Source organism: Macaca fascicularis, chromosome 15, assembly GCF_037993035.2.
Source record: "Macaca fascicularis isolate 582-1 chromosome 15, T2T-MFA8v1.1".
Classification (NCBI taxonomy): domain Eukaryota; kingdom Metazoa; phylum Chordata; class Mammalia; order Primates; family Cercopithecidae; genus Macaca; species Macaca fascicularis.
In genome coordinates this window covers 3,054,174-3,072,120 of record NC_088389.1, presented here as the reverse complement: position 1 = coordinate 3,072,120, position 17,947 = coordinate 3,054,174, and the positions used below count along the sequence as shown (strand labels likewise).

General features: G+C 58.7%; 1 protein-coding gene across 16 annotated transcripts in view; it reads right to left on the bottom strand.

Moving 5' to 3' along the window:
- Positions 1–10,982, bottom strand: part of CCDC187 (coiled-coil domain containing 187) — a 59,684-nt gene extending 48,702 nt beyond the window's left edge. For 11 of the 16 annotated variants that reach the window (XR_012424103.1, XM_045374174.3, XM_045374175.3 and 8 more), the window contains exons 1-3: positions 10,239–10,788; positions 2,520–2,995; positions 1,219–1,317 (exon numbers count right to left, since the gene is read on the bottom strand). Coding sequence is in view for 15 of the 16 variants with exons in the window: in XM_045374174.3 (XP_045230109.2) it covers positions 1,219–1,317; positions 2,520–2,995; positions 10,239–10,558 (895 nt within the window). In the remaining variant the exon portion in view is untranslated. Of the gene's footprint in view, positions 1–1,218; positions 1,318–2,519; positions 2,996–3,386; positions 3,564–8,371; positions 8,463–10,238; positions 10,789–10,923 lie in introns of those variants that run through there. The other 5 variants (XM_045374180.3, XM_074016017.1, XM_045374184.3 and 2 more) reach the window with 4 other exon arrangements.
- Between the last annotated feature and the right edge of the window lie 6,965 nt (positions 10,983–17,947).

Below are 17,947 nucleotides of genomic sequence, written 5' to 3'. Positions count from 1 at the left end.
ACACCCAAATGCGTGCCTGTGGCTGCCGCCCCACCAGACCTCATGGAGAAACCATCAACCTGGGTACACCCGGCCAGCACTGCACCGCTGGGATGGGTGACAACTGTCCCCACGAAAATGCACATGATTCCTGTGCTGAGCCCGAAATGCCTCTGCTCCCAAGCTCCCCATCCTTCATTCTGGGTCTCAGGAATCTTCCTGGCATCTGCCTCTCTCCAGACTGGAGAGAGCCTCCTGCATCCATTTCGCCCTGGCAGCAGAGTGAGCCTGCCCAAGCCCAGCTCACGGCCACTCCCGGCCTAGGCCTAACAGCTCCCATTGCCCGGGATAAAGGCCACATCCTCCAGCCCCCAGCAGCAGCTCCTGCCCCCTGCATCCTACCCCTCCCATTTGTCAAACAAATGAGTGAGTAAAAACCTGGTGGGGGCCGGGCGCGGTGGCTCAAGCCTATAATCCCAGCACTTTGGGAGGCCGAGATGGGCGGATCACAAGGTCAGGAGATCAAGACCATCCTGGCTAACACGGTCTCTACTAAAAAACATACAAAAAAAAAAAAACTAGCCGGGTGAGGTGGCGGGCACCTGTAGTCCCAGCTACTCGGGAGGCTGAGGCAGGAGAATGGCATAAACCCGGGAGGCAGAGCTTGCAGTGAGCTGGGATCCGGCCACTGCACTCCAGCCTGGGCGACAGAGCGAGACTCTGTCTCAAAAAAAAAAAAAAAAAAAAAAAAACCTGGTGGGGCCCTTGGCCCTTGGCCCCAGCGCCTTCCTCACAGGCCTGGGAGCCCGCCAATGGTTCAGCGTCTCCCCCTCTGTGGGCTGGATGCCTCGAATCTGCAAGACGGAAAAGCGAGCCCAGGAGCTGGCACGGACCTGGAGGGCCCCAGGCCCACTCCCTGTGGCTGGCATGAGGCCACACGGGAAACTCCTTGCCTATTTTGTGCAGGAGATCTCTCCGGAAAAAAAAAAAAAAATGCCCCTGTTCAACTCCCCTACCCTGCAGGGCCTGCCTGGATTCCTGTCCCACTGGAGAGGCAGAGGGTTACAACACAGGCTCCAGAGAATGGCAGTCTGGCTCCAAATCCCCGCTTGGCCTCTTTCCAGTTGGGGTCCTCCCTGACCCTGTGTCTTTGTGAGTGTGGTCCAGCCTGTGCTGCCCATATCATGGCCTGAGCATGTAACCCGGAGCACCAGGGCAGCCAGCCACAGAGCCACTCACCAGGAACCTGGTGCTGGGAGACCCTGGAGAGCGCGTGCCCCTGGCCACGGGAGGCCTTGGCTTCAACTCTGCGCTCAGCCGCGCTCAAGATGCCGAAACCTGGAACAGGGTGAAAAGAAGAAGGCAGCGTGAGGAGAGAGATCCACAAAAAATTTCCAAGAAAAGGTTCCATTTTGGCAGCAGCTCAAGAGCCTTTATTTATTTATTTGAGACAAAGTCTCACGGTCACCCAAGCTGGAGGGCAGTGGTGCAATCTCAGCTCACGACAACCTCTGCCTCCTGAAGCTCTGTCCCCACGAAACACTCACGCCACTGCACTCCAACCTGGGCGACAGAGCGAGACTCCATCTCGAACAAATAAAAAAATAAAAAATAAATATAAAATAAAATAAAGGAGGAAAACATCTTCCGTGTTTTCTTAGGAAAAGAGTTAAATACCTGGACACAGAGAATCCACAGGACTGGCTCTCAACATTACTCCAACAGGGAAGCTGTTTCCAAACTTCTTTTTTTTTTTTTTTGAGACGGAGTCTCACTCTGTCGCCCAGGCTGGAGTGCAGTGGCCGGATCTCAACTCACTGCAAGCTCTGCCTCCGGGGTCTACGCCATTCTCCTGCCTCAGCCTCCCGAGTAGCTGGGACTACAGGCGCCCGCCACCTCGCCCGGCTAGTTTTTTTTTTTTTTGGTATTTTTTAGTAGAGACGGGGTTTCACCGTGTTAGCCAGGATGGTCTCGATCTCCTGACCTTGTGATCCGCCCACCTCGGCCTCCCAAAGTGCTGGGGTTACAGGCTTGAGCCACCGCGCCCGGCCTCCAAACTTCTTTAGTTACCACCCCCACCCTTGACCCCTCCAAAGCCAAGACCCCCACCATACTCCCACCCCTGTCCCTGCAGGAGGGAAGCCGCCAGACTTTCCAAATCCCAGGCTGACATTTTAGGACGTTCCTGACCTAAGTCCCCACAAACCTGACCATGCAGCGTCCCCCGAGGCTACAGGGACAAAGGCACAGACTCTAGGTCGAGAGACCAGGCCCCCTCTCCCAGCCCCGCAGGCCCTGTGTGCCCCCCGTCCTGGGCGCTGGCATCTCCACCGCTCCCCTGCCATCTCCAGGGAGGGATCCACATCATGGACCCGGCTCAGAAGCACCCCTTCATGACTCCTAATCCCCACCCTGGGGGCACACTGCATACACCCGGCTGGCCCCCACCACGTGCCCAGCACAGCTCGATCCTGCCCGCTCTCCACCCTCCCGACAGCCTCACAGCCCTCCTGCCCCTCTCTGGCAAAGCGGCCACTGACCTGAGCATTCAGGGGCTGGAGGGGGATTTTTTGCCTCTTGGGTCTTCCTCCTAAGCGCCAACACGGAGGCTTTGTGGCGTCTGGAGGTGCTGGAGGGGGCTGAGGTGCCCAGGGATGCACAGCTCCCCTGCTGCCACGCCTGGGCCCGGATCTTGTCTCTCAGCTGCTCCAGCCGTGGGTCACTCTTTCTGGGCCGCCACCGGGGCCCCAACACCTGAGGGGGCCTCTCCTTCCAGGACACACACACTTCATGGCCCCCCGAAGAACCCGAGAGGCGGCCCGATGACACCGAGCTGTCGCCATCCCTGACCTCCGGGCCTGTGGACCACATGGGCAGGCTGTGGGCCTTCCCCCAGGGGCCTGGCTCCTCGAGGTCTTCAGACCCGACCATGTGGGGAGCTGCCCAGGGTGGGTCCGGCTGCTGGGAGGGCCACCTCAGGGATGCCACGTCATCCTCGGCTGCAGGTGCGCGGAGCCTGAGAGGGAACAGCAGACACGCGGGTCAGATGTGCAGGTGAAGTGCTGAGCAGAGCTGCTCAGACTGGCCCCACCTCCCCAGGCATTCCTGCTCTGCAGACTGGAGGTGGAGAGGAGGGCCTGGAACATACCCCACCTCAAGGACAGCCCCAGCATTCTCTCTCAAGCCCTGACCACACCCCTCTGAGGTAGGCAATATGATTGGCCTCATTTACAGATGGAGAAACTGAGTCTCAGAGAGGCCGGGCTGCCTGCCCAAAGGCACAGTCAGAGGCAGCCACAGCACTCTGACCCCACACCCTCGTATCTTGCACAGAGCCGCTGCCTCCCGGGGCAGGCATGGCACCTGCCAGCAGTGCAGCCCCCCGCCCGAGTCCACGCAGATGCTACCTGGGCTTGGCACCAGCCTCCCAGTCGGCTGCTCTCCCTGGGGCCCCATAGGAGAAGAGGCCCTGCCTCCGGCTGTTCTTGTGGCTGAGCTGAGGCGTGTCCCCCAGGCGGGTGGGCAGCGTGCCCATGACCAGGGTTGGCATGGCCGCAGGGCCAAGGGGTGAGCAGGTGCAAGGCCAGCCTGGCCCGACCTGCCTGGGGTCGCTGCTGCCTTCACATGACGGCTTCAAGGCCTGCAGCCCCGCCTACGACCCTGCCCAGGATGGGCTGGCCGCTGCCTGGCTCCGGATGCCCGCCTGTGCCGGTCCCCTGGCCCACGATGGAAACCCTCAGGTGGGTCATTGAAATTGGGCTGGCACGGTGGGCAGCCCGGCCCTGGGCTGGCCACAGCTGGGGGCCTTCCTAATGAGCTGTCTCTTGGTGGGGTGGGGGAGAGTTCCGGCTGGCCTGGTGACAGCATAATAACCTTGTCACTCAGCGACAGAGCCTCAGGCCTTCAGTTCCTGCTGGGGCTCTCAGCGGTGCCCCACCCAGCCCTCCCAGGCCCAGAATGACATGCAGGGAGGGAATGGGGCCGGGCTGGGCTTGTGGGGTCAGGGTTGGGCAAGTTTCTGGTTGGTGGGGGCGGCGCCTAACCCCAGGTCAGGGTCAGGCTCAATTCAGTCTGAGGCACAGAGGTCCCAGCAGTTGTGGGGCCCAGCCCAGACATCCCAACAGAAACATATCAGCCGCCACCTGTCAGTTCCATGGGGCTGGGCAGGGGAAGGGACGCTGGCTTCTGGGCTCACCCTGGTGCACGGCAGAAGGCACCCTTTGCCCACAGTGATAGTGGCAGAGATGCCAGGTGCTGCCCCAGCTCAGGAGCCCCCACTGGCCTCCTCGGCCCCTGCACACCCCAGTAGGGCCCTGGTGGGGCAGTGTGGTGAGGAGGACATGGTTCCGCAGTCCGAGGGGGAACTCGGACTCAAATCCCAGTTCCCTCCCAGCTCCTTCCCCACCCCCACTGGCAGTGCCACCTTGGAGCCTGGGGACCCCACCCCACTGCCTCTGGGGACTGTGAGCACCTAGCGAGTCCACCTCTGCAGGGTGTGGCAGTGGCATGGAGCTGAGGTGATAATGAGCACGGATTTGTTTCAGGAATGGCCCTTAAGGTGCCCCTTCCCAAGTGACCCCAGGGAAGGGGGGTCTGCAGCAAAAGACTCCCTAAGCCTAGGCAGGCATGAAGGATGGAGGGCCCTCGGCTCACTCCATAGAACCTGTTCTGGAACCGCCAGGTGAACGCCTGGAGATGCTGCCCAAGCCCAGCCCCACATAGGCACAGGGCTCAGGGGAGGTTCCGAGCCAAATGGGGCCCTGATCACTGGCAGGCACAGCCACGGGCATCCAGGGCACAGAGGCTGAGCCACCAGCAGCCTCGGAGGGGAAGGAGAGAGGAGCCATCCAAGGACAGGCAGGCCCTGTGTGTAATGTGAGGTGCGGCCACTTCCACCCCCATCTGGCCTGTCTGCACCCTCCTAGCGCCAGGGCATGAGCCCATTCCTGGGATGAGGCAGGGACAAGGATGACCCTCGGGCTGCTACACCCTGGGGAGCATGTCTGGGATGTTACAGGAAGCTTCAGGGAACCAGTGGTGTGACCACAGGGTCCCCACCGCCCTCGGAGCCTGGACAGCTCTCAGGCACCCAGAAGGCAGCTCCACTTCCAGCCTCCTTCCATTACCTACAGAGCCTGGCTCTGCGCGGGGATCCCTCTGCCACCTCTGCACCTCGGGGCCATCTGAGTGGCGCACAGACCTGGTCCCCCTGCTGACAGGTTGCCACCTCCCTGCCAGGCCTTCAGGCTCCCAAATCAGCAGTGGTCTTGGGCTCTCAGCCCTGCTCCCATAAAGGGACAGGGGTAAGGTCCTTATGAGCAGAAGAGGCCAGGCCTGGTGGCTCCCTTTTTCCCACGAGCAGGAAAACCACCCAGCCATTCGGCAGCTGCCTGGAGGCTCTGGAAGGAGCCGCATCATAAACGCAGCAGGACGGCCGTGGAAATGCGTTATTGTGGCCAGGAACAAAATCATGACAGCAAATGCCTGGGAACGGAAAAGCCAATCGGGCGAGCAGAGCATCACGAGGTCCTGCGAGTCGCCCCCACCGCCAGCTTCCTTCCTTCTCCTCCCCATCTGCCCCGGGGGACAGCTGAGCATCGGTCCCGCTGGCCTGGTCACCGGCCGAGGCTTCCAGACACAGCTCTGAATCAGGGGACGCACGTCAGCTCCCGAAGGCTGTTCCATCTGTGCAGGACCCTCTGCCGATGTCCGTGCCAGGGGGACCGCTCACAGCCTGCACCAGCTGGTGCCCCTGCCCTGCCCCCAGGAGACTCAGCCTGCTGGGATACGAGGCTTGGGGCTGCTCAGCATGGGGTGGACAGGAACAGCAAGGCTCCGAGACGGCCACTGGGCAGAGGTTGCAGCCCCAGTGAAGGGGTATCCCCTGGGCAAGCCGGGCCCGCCCTGTCCCCAGCAGCACAGGAGCCCTGCAGCCAGGCTCAGCCAGCCATGTCCCCACCCCGCTCCAGGCCTAGCTGGGTTCATACCCACTCAGACCCTGCACCTCGGCTTCAGGCCCCTCCGCAGCCACACGGCTCCCTCCACCTCGGCCCACCATGCTCCAGTCCGGCTCAGTGAGGCACACGCAGTTCCCCTCTGCCGCCCCTCCCAGGCCTCCCTCCCTGGGGGGACGGTCCCTGGGGGCAGGAAGTAGCCTTGCCTGTGGCACACACTGGTGTGCAGATGCTGGAAGAGCGTTCCAGCGCCCCCACAAGTGCTTGAGGACTTATTTTACACCGTCTCAGGGCAATCCCACGGGAGAAATGCAGGTGCTACCTCCACTTAACCGGGGGACAAGGCTCAGCCTAAGTCATGTGTCCAGGGTCCCAGCAGGGTCAGAAGGCCGGGCGTGCCAAGCCGTCCCACACCTTCCGTGTCTCCAAGGCCAGGCCAGGGAATAGCAGCAGCCACCTGGGGTCCCAGCATCATGCAGAGCCACTGCATGGGGATGGCACCTCAGCCAGGAGGGGCTGGAATGAACACCCCCACAGAACAGCCGTGCAGCTCCCCTTCCCAGCGACCTTGGGGCCCAGAGGCCAAGAGCACCGATTCCCAGATACACGGCTGTCTCCGAGGCTGGCGACGGCCGGCCAGTCGTTCAACCCTCTGGGCGCGAGTCTTCCCCTCTATAAAGTGAGCGGAGGGTCAGCCCCAGCTGCTAGGACTCCTGGGGGTCAGAAGCCACGTGGAGTACACAGTGCTCACCCTGGGGCTGGGGTGGGGGAAGAAAGGAAGCCAGGGAGGGACCAAGACAGCACCTCTGTCGTCAAAGGGCAGCTCGGCGCCCAGGAAAGGAAAAGGGCAGGTTTCCAGGGCCCAGGAGAAGCCCTCCCAGCAGCACCAGCTCCCGGGGTGGCCCAGGTGTGGGGAAATGACCCGCAGGGGACGAGGATGCCTGGGCACCGTGGGTTCCACACACCCAAAAGCACATGCCTCCCCGTGATACACAACACACAGCACACACACACAACACACAGCACAACAGACACACAACACACAGCACAACACACACACAACACATAAAAGTACACACACCACACATACTACATGCACCACACACAACACACATGGACACACACACTACACACGTAACAAAGCACACACACAACACGCACACCACACACAAAGCACACGCACACTGCAGGCACTACACACAACACACACCATACAACACACACAATACAGATATATAACACACCAGACACACACCACACCACACAACACACGCACCACACACAAACACACATCACACACAGAGACACACAACACACACACACCACATGCCATACACAACACACACATCTCACACACACCACACATACACCACACACAACACACAGATCACACAACACACACAACACACACATCACACAACACACAGAAACACACGACACATCACACAACACACAGACACACAACACAGATAATCCACATCACACACACGATACACAGACAACACAAACCACACACAACACACAGAAACACCACACACACACACAGATTCACAAGACACACTTCATGTACACAACACAAACAACATATCTCACACAATACACAGAAACACACACCACACATATCACACAACACAGACACACAACACACAGACAATACACATCACACATACACTATACACAGACAACACACACACCATGCACAACACACAGAAACACACACCACACACATCACATAACACACACACAGCACACACACGTCATACAGACAACACACATCACACACAATACACATCACACACACCACACATATCACACAACACACAGACACACAACACACAGACAATACACAAACACAACACAGACAATACACATCACACACATAATACACAGACAATACACACAACACACAGAAACCACACACATCACACAACACACACACTTCACACAAACACAATACACATCACACATAATACACAGACAACCCACATACCACACACAGACACACAACACAGACACACGTTACACACATGACACACAGACAACACACGCACCACACACAACACTCGCAAACACATCATATCACACATACACACAACACAGATCACACAGACACACACACCACATGCAGACATACAAACTCACAGACATGCAACACACATTGCACACAGACACACAAACAACACACATCACATCCATATACACACACCACACACACAGACACACAACACACATTACACACACAACACAGACAACACATCTCATACACTGACAACATCCATTATACACACATTACATGCACAGACACACACCACACACAGGACACACAATACATGGAAAAACACATAACATACATCACACATGCAGGCAATGCACACAACACACAGAGACAACACGCACACCACACAATACACACAACACACATACCACACACCACACACCTCTGCCCAGCTCCGTGCAGGTGTAGCCTGCAGGTGGCACCTCCCACGGCAAGCGTAGCCGGCTGCCGCCGTGGAAGCCTGTTGGCACTCTAGCCTGTGGCATATGCCGCACTTCTGCTGCGGTCTTGGCTGGCGGGGCTGGGTGGGTGGCAGGGTGGGGGGCTTCCTCCTGGAAGCTGGTGGCAGCTCTGCTCTAATTAGCGACACTGTTTACTTGGCACCGCCTCGCCCTAGAAAAGCAAACCCTCGGCAGGCCCAGGCAGGCCTGGGGGACGGAGCCAGTGGGCCGTGAAGGAGAGGTGCCTGCCACGCCCCTGCCTCACGGGGCCCAGGGCCGGAGACCGCAGAGCCCTCTGCAGCCACGGCAGCCGAGCACAGGCCTGGACATGGGCATGGCACCCAGCATGGCACCCAACCTCCACGTCCTCAGCCCTGGCCCTAGGTGCCAAGCAGTGACCCCTGGCAGCAGACACACCAGGCTGGCCCTGCCCCCTAGCTGGAGGCTCCAGCCACCCTCAACCATGCCCTGAGGCCACCAGGCGCTCAGGAAAGGGGCAGGTTTCCAGCGGCCCAAGAGAAGCCCGTCCAGCAGTGCCAGCTCTGTAAGGCTGACCAGAGGTGCGGGGCTGACCCAGGTGCGGGGAAATGACCCGCAGGGGATGAGGACGCCTGGGCACATGGGACCCATACACCCAAAAGCACATGCACCCGGTGATATTCAATACACAGCACACACACCCGCACAAACACAACATACACATAAACACACAACACACACAACACACAGATACATATACATGCAGTGCACACACACCACACACAAACACATACACAGACACACAAATACAACACACAGATACACACACACAGTGCACACACGCCACACACAAACACAACACACACACAACGCACACAACACACAGATAAGTAGTACACACACACCACACAAAAACATATACACACAAAGACGCACAAACATAACACACACAGATACACAGTGCGCACACACAGACACACACATCACACACACACCATGCACACACACAAAATACACAACACACACAGGCACACAACACACACACAGACCACACATCACATACATACCACATGCACACATCACACAACGCAAATACTCAGGCAACACACACCGTACACACATTCACACACAACACACACAGACAATACACAACACACACACACACACACAAACACACACGCACGCCTGCCTGGGTCTGCAGGGCAGACAAGGCCAGCCCGGGCCGCTAGGGTGACTGAGTACAGGCACCTGCCCCTCCAGCCTTGGCTGCATGATGCTGCAGACCTGCCCCATGACGCTGCAGACGGTTCAGACACCAGCCACTCCCCCTGGGACTCGGCCGGGCACAGGGGGGACTGGACCACATGGAGGTGGCAGATGCAAGGGTGGGAAGGAGGTGGCACAACAGCCAGCTATTTGTGAAGACCCTAGGGGAGAGTGCCAGGGGGGAAGCCAGACGGAAACTCTGAAAGGGGTGAGATGAGGTGGAGAGAAATCACAGGGATAGTGGCCCTGCCCTTAGAGGAGTGACAGGTAGGACCTGGGGTCACAGTTGCCGGCACCCCTCCAACCTCTAGGCCCCAGTCCCTGCAATACCCTCGGCCAGCCGCCACGTGTGGTGATGCAGCCCCCTAATAAAAGCCCTGGCCTACAGCACACACAGGTAGCTCAGAGCTGCTGCGAGACACCGTCCACCACAGCCGAGGAGAGGCCACAGCCACGCCAGCAAAGCGTGAGGGCGGCAGCCCCTGCAGCAGGCCACCCGTCACCCCCCAGGACCGCTGTGGATAGCAACGTCTCCCAAGCCAGTGTGGCCCGGGGCACCCATACCTGTGCCTAGCATGTTCCCCAGGCAACCATGCAGCTGTGGAGCCTGAGACCCGGCAGCGGCCGGCATGGGATGCCACCAGGAGAGGAGCCACGGACATCCCCGCCTTGGGGTGCAGAACGGTCAGCTGGCCCCCTTTGTGGGGGTACAGCAGTGAACCTCCGTCAGCCGTGGAGGTACAGTGATAAGCCTCTGTCAGCCGGCTGCCTCCACCTCTACCACACACTGCCCAGTAGGACCAAATGCAGGACCAGGCATCAGCCGTCTGGGGCTGGGCAGTGTTTATCCCCATTTCACAGATGGGGAAACTGAGATAGTTCATTATGTGACGACTTCATCCCAGGGCCCTACCTGGGTCCTAAGCCCAGAGGCAGGGCAGCCCAGTGGGTGGGGAAAGGAAAATTCCTGTCCCGGGGATAGCCTGGCTTTGCCCGTAAGGGGGCCCCAAGCCGTCAGAGGGAGCCCCTAGGTGGGCAGACCCCCTCCCCTACCCAGGGGAGCTGGATGGAAGCGTGTGGGCTGCTCTCTCCCGGCTAAGTTCCCGGAAAAGGCAAGTCTAAGCCCCTCCCCACTGGCCTGTGCCCTTTCACCCCCTCCCATCAACCCCAGCGGCTCTGCAGCCCCAGGCCCCTCCTCTGGTGCTTGGGAAGGACCGGGTGGGGCTCAGGTACAAAGCCCCCTACTCACCCGCTGGAAGGCCCGGCCGCCCCGTCCGTCATGGGAAGCACCCGCACTCGAAGGCCACTGCCCACAGCGCACAGGAACCCTGGGAGCTGGTACCTTCAGGGAGGGGAGGGACGTGGTTGCCAGAGAAACTCCAGGCGTCTGTGTAGGCTCCTCCCCGGCAGCTCCAGAGCCCTGCCGCAGCCCCAGCACTCACCAGGGGCCTCACCTGGACGCTACCCCACCCCCCGGCCACCCAACCCCAGCCCCACCCCCCGGGCCCCCAGCCCTGCTGTGGGCGGGATGGGGTGGGGCAACACCTGGGGCGCTCCACCCTGTTAGGCCTTGAGGGGCTGTGGGGGGCTGAGCAGGGGAAGGGTCTCCAGTCACCACCAAGGACCCCACCCTGACTGGCAGGGGGCAGGCACACACTTGGGGCACCCCACCCACGCCCCTGCTGTGCTCCCCAAGGACAGCAGGGGAGGGCGGGGCCATCAGAGCCCCCAGCAAGCCCTCCCAGCTTGCTGCACCCCTCATTTCTACGTCTTCCCCTGGGACCCCCCACCCAGCCAGCAGGGCCCGGCAGCTGCAGGCTTCCAGCCCGGAGCTGCTTCCGAACCTCGAAGCAGTACTGTGGAAGAGCGGCCCGTGGGGCAGTTCGGGCCTGGCTGGGGGACTGACAGAGGCACAGCCAAGTCCAGTGACACCAAACTCAACCCTGAAGGCCACTCGGCTGCTGGAGTAGAACCTATCTACTACCAAAAACAGTTAAAAATTAGCCAGGCTGGGGCGGTCAGTCGGGGGCGGAGGTGTAACGGGAGGGCAGTAGGGATCCCGGCTTTCAGCCTCCCTCTCCTGCTGGGCCCCATGCAGTCAGGGGAGGAGGAGTAACGGGAGGGCTGTGGGGATCCCGGCTGCCGGCCTCCCTCTCCTGCTGGGCCCCGTGGCCCCTACTCAGGGTGTTGGGTATCTGGGTCCTTGGAACCCGAGCTTCCCCATAGGCCATTAGGCCAGTTTTTCAACTAAGGGCGCGAATCAGTTTGCAGCACAGGACGCGCTGCCCCCACGCCCCGCCCACTCCCAAAACGGGTGCCTTAGGGTCCAGGGGTCCACTTGGGGACAGGCAGCCTGTGTGACCCCTGAAAATCCAGGGTTCTCCCAGGGGACCTATATGGCCATGGGGATGCCAGCAGGTGGCACCCTCTCCCCGTCCTGGTGGGGTTACCCGCAGGGCTGGGCTGCTGGTGGAGAGGGTGGGGTCCCTGACACCCATCACTCGCCCCCAAGAAAATATGTCCCTCCAACCCAGAAAAGCGCCGTAGGAAAACAAATCTGTTGCCAAGAAACTCATTTTGGTGTTCAGATTGGAGTTGGGAGCAAAGGCTGGGAGATGGCCTGGTCTCTCCAGCGCTCCGGGTGTCCTGCTCCTCTGCAGGCAGCTGGGGAGCAGCAATCCCTCGGTCCCCAGATATTGCACAACACTGTCCCAGGCAAGGCCATGCTGCAGGTGGCCCCTATCCTTGGGCAGGGGGCCAGGAAGGGGCGGCCCCTGCGGGAGCTTCTTGGACCCTCGGCCTGCCTCAACACAGCCAGGAGGTGTCCAAGGATCCCAGATGAGGCCCTCGTGGGCTTATTCCCACCACAGATGGGCTCAGATTTGTGCTGTCCTGGGTGGGCTTTTGGGGACAGCCTGACTTTGTCTATCAATGTCAGAGAAGCAGGGGGATGTTCACCTGGCCCAGGGCTGTGCACAGAACCTGGGACCTGCAAGAGGAGGCAAATTCCTACTGAGTGTCTGGACCATCCCCTACCCGCGTCCCTTCACGTTGGGTTATGGCCCCCAAGTGGCCAAAACGAGGCAGCAGTGCTGCCATGGGGCCACACCAGCTCCTCCCTAGGCTCACCTGCTCTCTGACGAGAGGGAGCGGCCCCTGGGGCCTGTCTGGGGCGTTGGCTTCATGAGGGTTCACAGTGTTACTAACAAGAGCCTTCCTGATGACAGAGCTCAAACACTGCCCAGCCCTCGGCAGGCCCCACTCCCACTGGGCCCTGGGGGTCAGGGTTCCAGGGGCAGGCCGAGGGTCCCCATGCACTTCAGCAGTTGTGCCAGCCCCAAAGCAGCCTTCCTCCATGTCTACACAGGGGGGCCCCCAGCAGCCACTCAGGAGAGAGCTCTGGCAGGAGCTGTGTGTGGCTCCATGTTGCTCAGAAGAGAGCCCTCGGCTGGGCATAGTGGCTCATACCTGTATTCCTATACTTTCAGAGGCTGAGGTGGAAGGATAGTTTGATGCTAGGAGTTTGAAACTGTCCTGGGAAACATGGCAAGACCCTATCTCTTTTTTTTTTGTTTCTGAGACAGAGTCTCGCTCTGTTGCCCAGGCTGGAGTGCAGTGGCTGGATCTCAGCTCACTGCAAGCTCCGCCTCCCAGGTTCCCGCCATTCTCCTGCCTCAGCCTCCTGAGTAGCTGGGACTACAGGCGCCCGCCACCTCGCCCAACTAGTTTTTTGTATTTTTTAGTAGAGACGGAGTTTCACTGTGTTAGCCAGGATGGTCTCGATCTCCTGACCTCGTGATCCGCCCGTCTTGGCCTCCCAAAGTGCTGGGATTACAGGCTTGAGCCACCATGCCCGGCCAGCAAGACCGTATCTCTACAAAAAAATTTAAAAATTAGCCAGGTGTGGTAGCATGTGCCTGTGGTCCCAGATACTCGGGAGGCCGAGGTGGGAGGACTGCTTGAGCCTGGGAGGTCAAGGCTACAGAAAGCCGACATTGCACCACTACACTCCAGCCCGGGCAACAGAGCAAGATCCCACCTCAAACAAAAGGAGAGCCCTCCCTGCTCCCTGTCCTCCTGCTGTTGAAGAGGCTGCAGTGAGTCCTTTTCCACAATAGAGGGGTGTGATGGGCTTTCTCTCACCCTGGGGGCAGGGCAAAAAGTAGATAAATTGGTATTACAAGTGTCTTCGCAAAACAACCAAATAATGCTATGGGGCTTCCTATGAAAAATAGTTCCCTCCCCCTTTCCCAGAAGCAAGCACTCCCATTTCTAGCTGACTCCTTCGGTATTTACTCTGTGCCACCACAAAGCACATTCCTATCGCCGCTCCCCGACCTGTCAGGTTTAGGGGGTCCCCATGCACCCCCACCTCTCGGCTTGTCTGACCACATATGTCCCTCCCCACCCTTCTCATAAACTCAATATTCAGAATTTACATGAAAATACTATTTACAGCTGACCCTGTAGGGTCTATAAATACTTTTCCTCTTGTTTTCCCCCTGGATTGTATAAGTTTTGGTGCTTATGAATAACAGAACCTCAAATTTTCTTCCAAGTGTCTAAATTTCCTGTGTACATGCAAACGTCTGAGGCAGGTATCATCACTTTAGTCTTCTGGAAGAAATTCCTCCAGAATCTTCTCCCCTGCTCCAAACTGGGTTGATGCCAGAGGAAGAGAGGCATCCCAGGATCTCCCCAGCAAGGTCATTCTGGAGCTCCCAGTGCTTCTCCTCTGAGGGAAACCCCTTGTTTCCTGTGTGCCCTCTTCTCTTTGTAGTTAGACCCCTTTGTTTGGGGCAGCACGTCCCTCAAGTGGCTCCATGAGAAAGGGCGCGTGCCTGACGTTGTCTTTATTCCACCTGCTGTGTGAGCACTGGATGGTTAGTTTGGCTGGGTATAGAAGTCCAAATTGGGAGACATTTTCCTGGAGAACTGTAAAGGCCTTTCCACATTGTCTTCTAGCTCCTGGAGTTGCTCTTGAAGAGTCCAGAGCATGCCAGGCTGGAAATACCATGAACCATGCATCCAGAAAGGCCCACCAAAGGCTTGTGGCTTGTGCTCCAGGGTAGACCACTTACAACTGATCAAGGCCACATGGCTGGTGCTGGACAGAAGGACACCAGCACCTCCAACGAGGTCAGTGGGGACTCTCCTGCAGGCCAGGGGCTGTTACAGATAGCAATAGAGATGAGAAGATCCTAAAATAACAGAGGCCGGAGGGTGACGCTTAACTGCTAAATGCCAGGAGGTTGCAAATATCCTAATTAATGGCAGGGTCAGAGGGACATCACCCTGGAGAGTTATGGAGATGATGAACACGGTGTCCCTGGGGCAGGATAGATGGGCAGTTGTCAACTTGTACTAGCAGAGTAAATTAAGGATGAGTGACTGAGGGCGGTAGCCCCAATAAAAAGTCACAGTCTTTGCTGGGGTTTGGACCTGAGCCAGTCTTTAGACCTGGAACCGTTGACTGAAGAGGTTGCCAGGAGGGACATGTAATATTCTGGTCAGCCCTTCTCGACAGGGACCTATAGGAGCTGCACTGGGATAGGGGACTGCTGGACATTTGAGGACAGTGGGGTCAGGGTGACACGGATACCCAGAGACCCAGAATGTCATCATGCCCCCACATCGGGGCAGTCATTGGTAGAGCTCTGCCCAAGCTGCAGTTCCCAGTGGTCCTTACCCCAGGCTCTAAATAAGGGCTGGGATTGACATGTGGGGAGGGGGCCACTGGGACCCCTACATTGGACCCTTGGTCTGCAGGATAAGAGCACTCGTTATGATTCCCATGGGGAAGGCAAAGAGGAACCCACAAAACTAGGCCCCTTCCCAGCCAAGAGAAGAAAGCAAAGCAGCCTCACCCCAGGGGAGGGAGATGGCGAGGATGAGGCTCTAGGAGGTGCAGGGCTGTCAGTCCCCATCACAGCCCCGTGTAACTCACTGGTCCAGGCCAGCTCCTGGGATGTGGTGTGGTCTCCATTATGATCAGAAGTGGACTGCATTCCAGACTTGGCACAGCCAACCATACGGGCTCGTCAGCCTGCCCCGGGGCCATGCGTACCTGCCCTGCCCCAGACCATCAAGGCCTTCCTCAGAAGCCACATCACTCCAGCCCATCAGTGACTTGAGGCTGCAGGGCTGGGTGAGCAAAGGCCTCTGGGATACATATGCATCCAACAGGGCAGTGGTCTTGGGCGGCAGCAGCGTGCCCAGCACTCACCCACCATGCCACGATGGCTGAAAACCTGGAAAGATTCTGAGGCCTATCTCATCCATAAAGTATTTAGAGGGGCAGTGGTTGGGGTGTTGCTCAGAGGTTGGGATATTGCTCAGAGGTAAGGGAGTTGCTTGGTGGTCAGGGTGTTATGCAGTGGCTGGGGTGTTGCTTGGAGGTTGGGGAGTTGCTCAGTGGTCGAGGTGCTGCTCAGTGGTCAGGGTGTTGCTCAGTGGTTGGAGTGTTGCTTGGTGGTTGGGGTGTTGCTCAGTGGTTGGGTTGTTGCTTGGAGGTCAGGATGTTACTCAGTGGCTGGGGTGTTCCTCAGAGGTTGGGGTGTTGCTCAGCAGTCAGGGCATCACTTGGCAGTTGGGGCATCACTCAGTGGTTGGGGTGTCCCTCCATGGTCAGAGTGGTGGTCAGGATGTTGTTTAGTGGTCAGGGTGTTGCATGGTGGTTGGGGTGTTGCACGGTGGCTGGGGTGTTGTGCGGTGGTTGGGGTGTTGCATGGTGGTTGGGGTGTTGCTCGGTGGTTGAGGTGTTGCTTGGTGGCTGAGGGGTTGCTCGGTGGTTGGGGTGTTGTGCGGTGGCTGGGGTGTTGCGCGGTGGTTGGGGTGTTGCTTGGTGGTTGGGGTGTTGTGTGGTGACTGGGGTATTGCTCAGTGGTTGGGATGTTGTTTGGTGGTTCGGGTATTGTTTGGTGGTCAGGGTGTTATTTAGTGGTCAGGATGTTGCTCAGCAGTCAGGGCATCGCTCAGCAGTTGGGGTGTCACTCAGTGGTTGAGGTGTTGCTCCATGGTTGGGGTGTTGTTTGGTGGTTGGAGTGTTGCACAGTGTCTGGGGTGTTGCATGGTGTTTGGGGTGTTGTTTGGTGGTCGGGGTGTTGCTCGGTGGTTTGGGTGTTGCTTGGTGGTCATGGTGTTGCTCTGTGGTCAGATTGTTGCTCAGAGGTTGGGGTGTTCCTCAGTGGCCAGGGTGTTCCTTGGAGGTTGGGGTGTTGCTTGGCAGTTGGGGCATCACTCAGTGGCTGGGGTGTCACTCGGTGGCTGGGGTGTTGCTCCATGGTCAGGTTGTTGCTTGGTGGTCAGGGTGTTGCTCTTTGGCCGTGGTGTTGCTCAATGGTCGGGGTGTTCCTCGGAGGTCAGGGTTGGTGTGTTGCTCCATGGTCAGCATGTTGCTCAGTGACTGGGGTGTTGCTCCATGGTCAGGGTGTTGCTTGGTGGTTGGGGTGTTGCTCAGTGGTCAGAGCATTGCTCGGTGGTTGGAGCATTGCTTGGTTGCCAGGGTGCTGCTCGGTGGTCAGAGTGTTGCTCGGTAGTTGGAGTGTTGCTCAGTGGTTGGGGTGGCACTCGGTGGCTGGGGTGTCACTACATTGTCAGGGTGTTCCTCAGAGGACAGGGTGTTGCTCCATGGTTGGGGTGTTGCTCGGTGGCTGAGGTGTTGCTCCATGGTTGGGGTGTTGCTTGGTGGCCAGGGTGTTGCTCAGAGATCGGGGTGTTGCTCAGTGGTCAGAGTGTTGCTCGGTGGTTGGAGCATTGCTTGGTTGCTGGGTGTTGCTCGGTGGCCGGGGTGTTGCTTGGTGGTCAGGGTGTTGCTCGGTGGTTGGAGTGGTGCTCAGAGGTTGGGGTGTTGCTCGGTGGCTAGGGTGTTGCTTGGTGGCAGGATGTTCCTGGTCCTCTGCTCCAAAGTGAAAGCCAGATGATTGCCTCTTCACCTGCTGCAAGGAAAGCAGCACAGACCTTGGGGGCCTGTTGGGTTCTGGGAGGCAGCACAGCCACACTGAGGGATATACTCTGGCCGTGTCCCGGGTGGCAGGAGGCTGCCAGCCCTGAGCAGGACACACAGCAGGAAAGGACTTGGCAGCAGGCCCAGGCTGAGGAGCAGAGAGCCCTCCTGGGGCCATTGTGGCCAGCAGACCTGCTGGAGTTGCCCGCAGCAGGGATGAGAATCAGGGCTGGGGGCTCATGGCAAGGCCTGGCGTGAGAATCTCGGCCCAGGCCCTGGGGTTCTGAGCGAGGCTTTCATCTACAGCAGGGCAGGGAGCCACGCACTG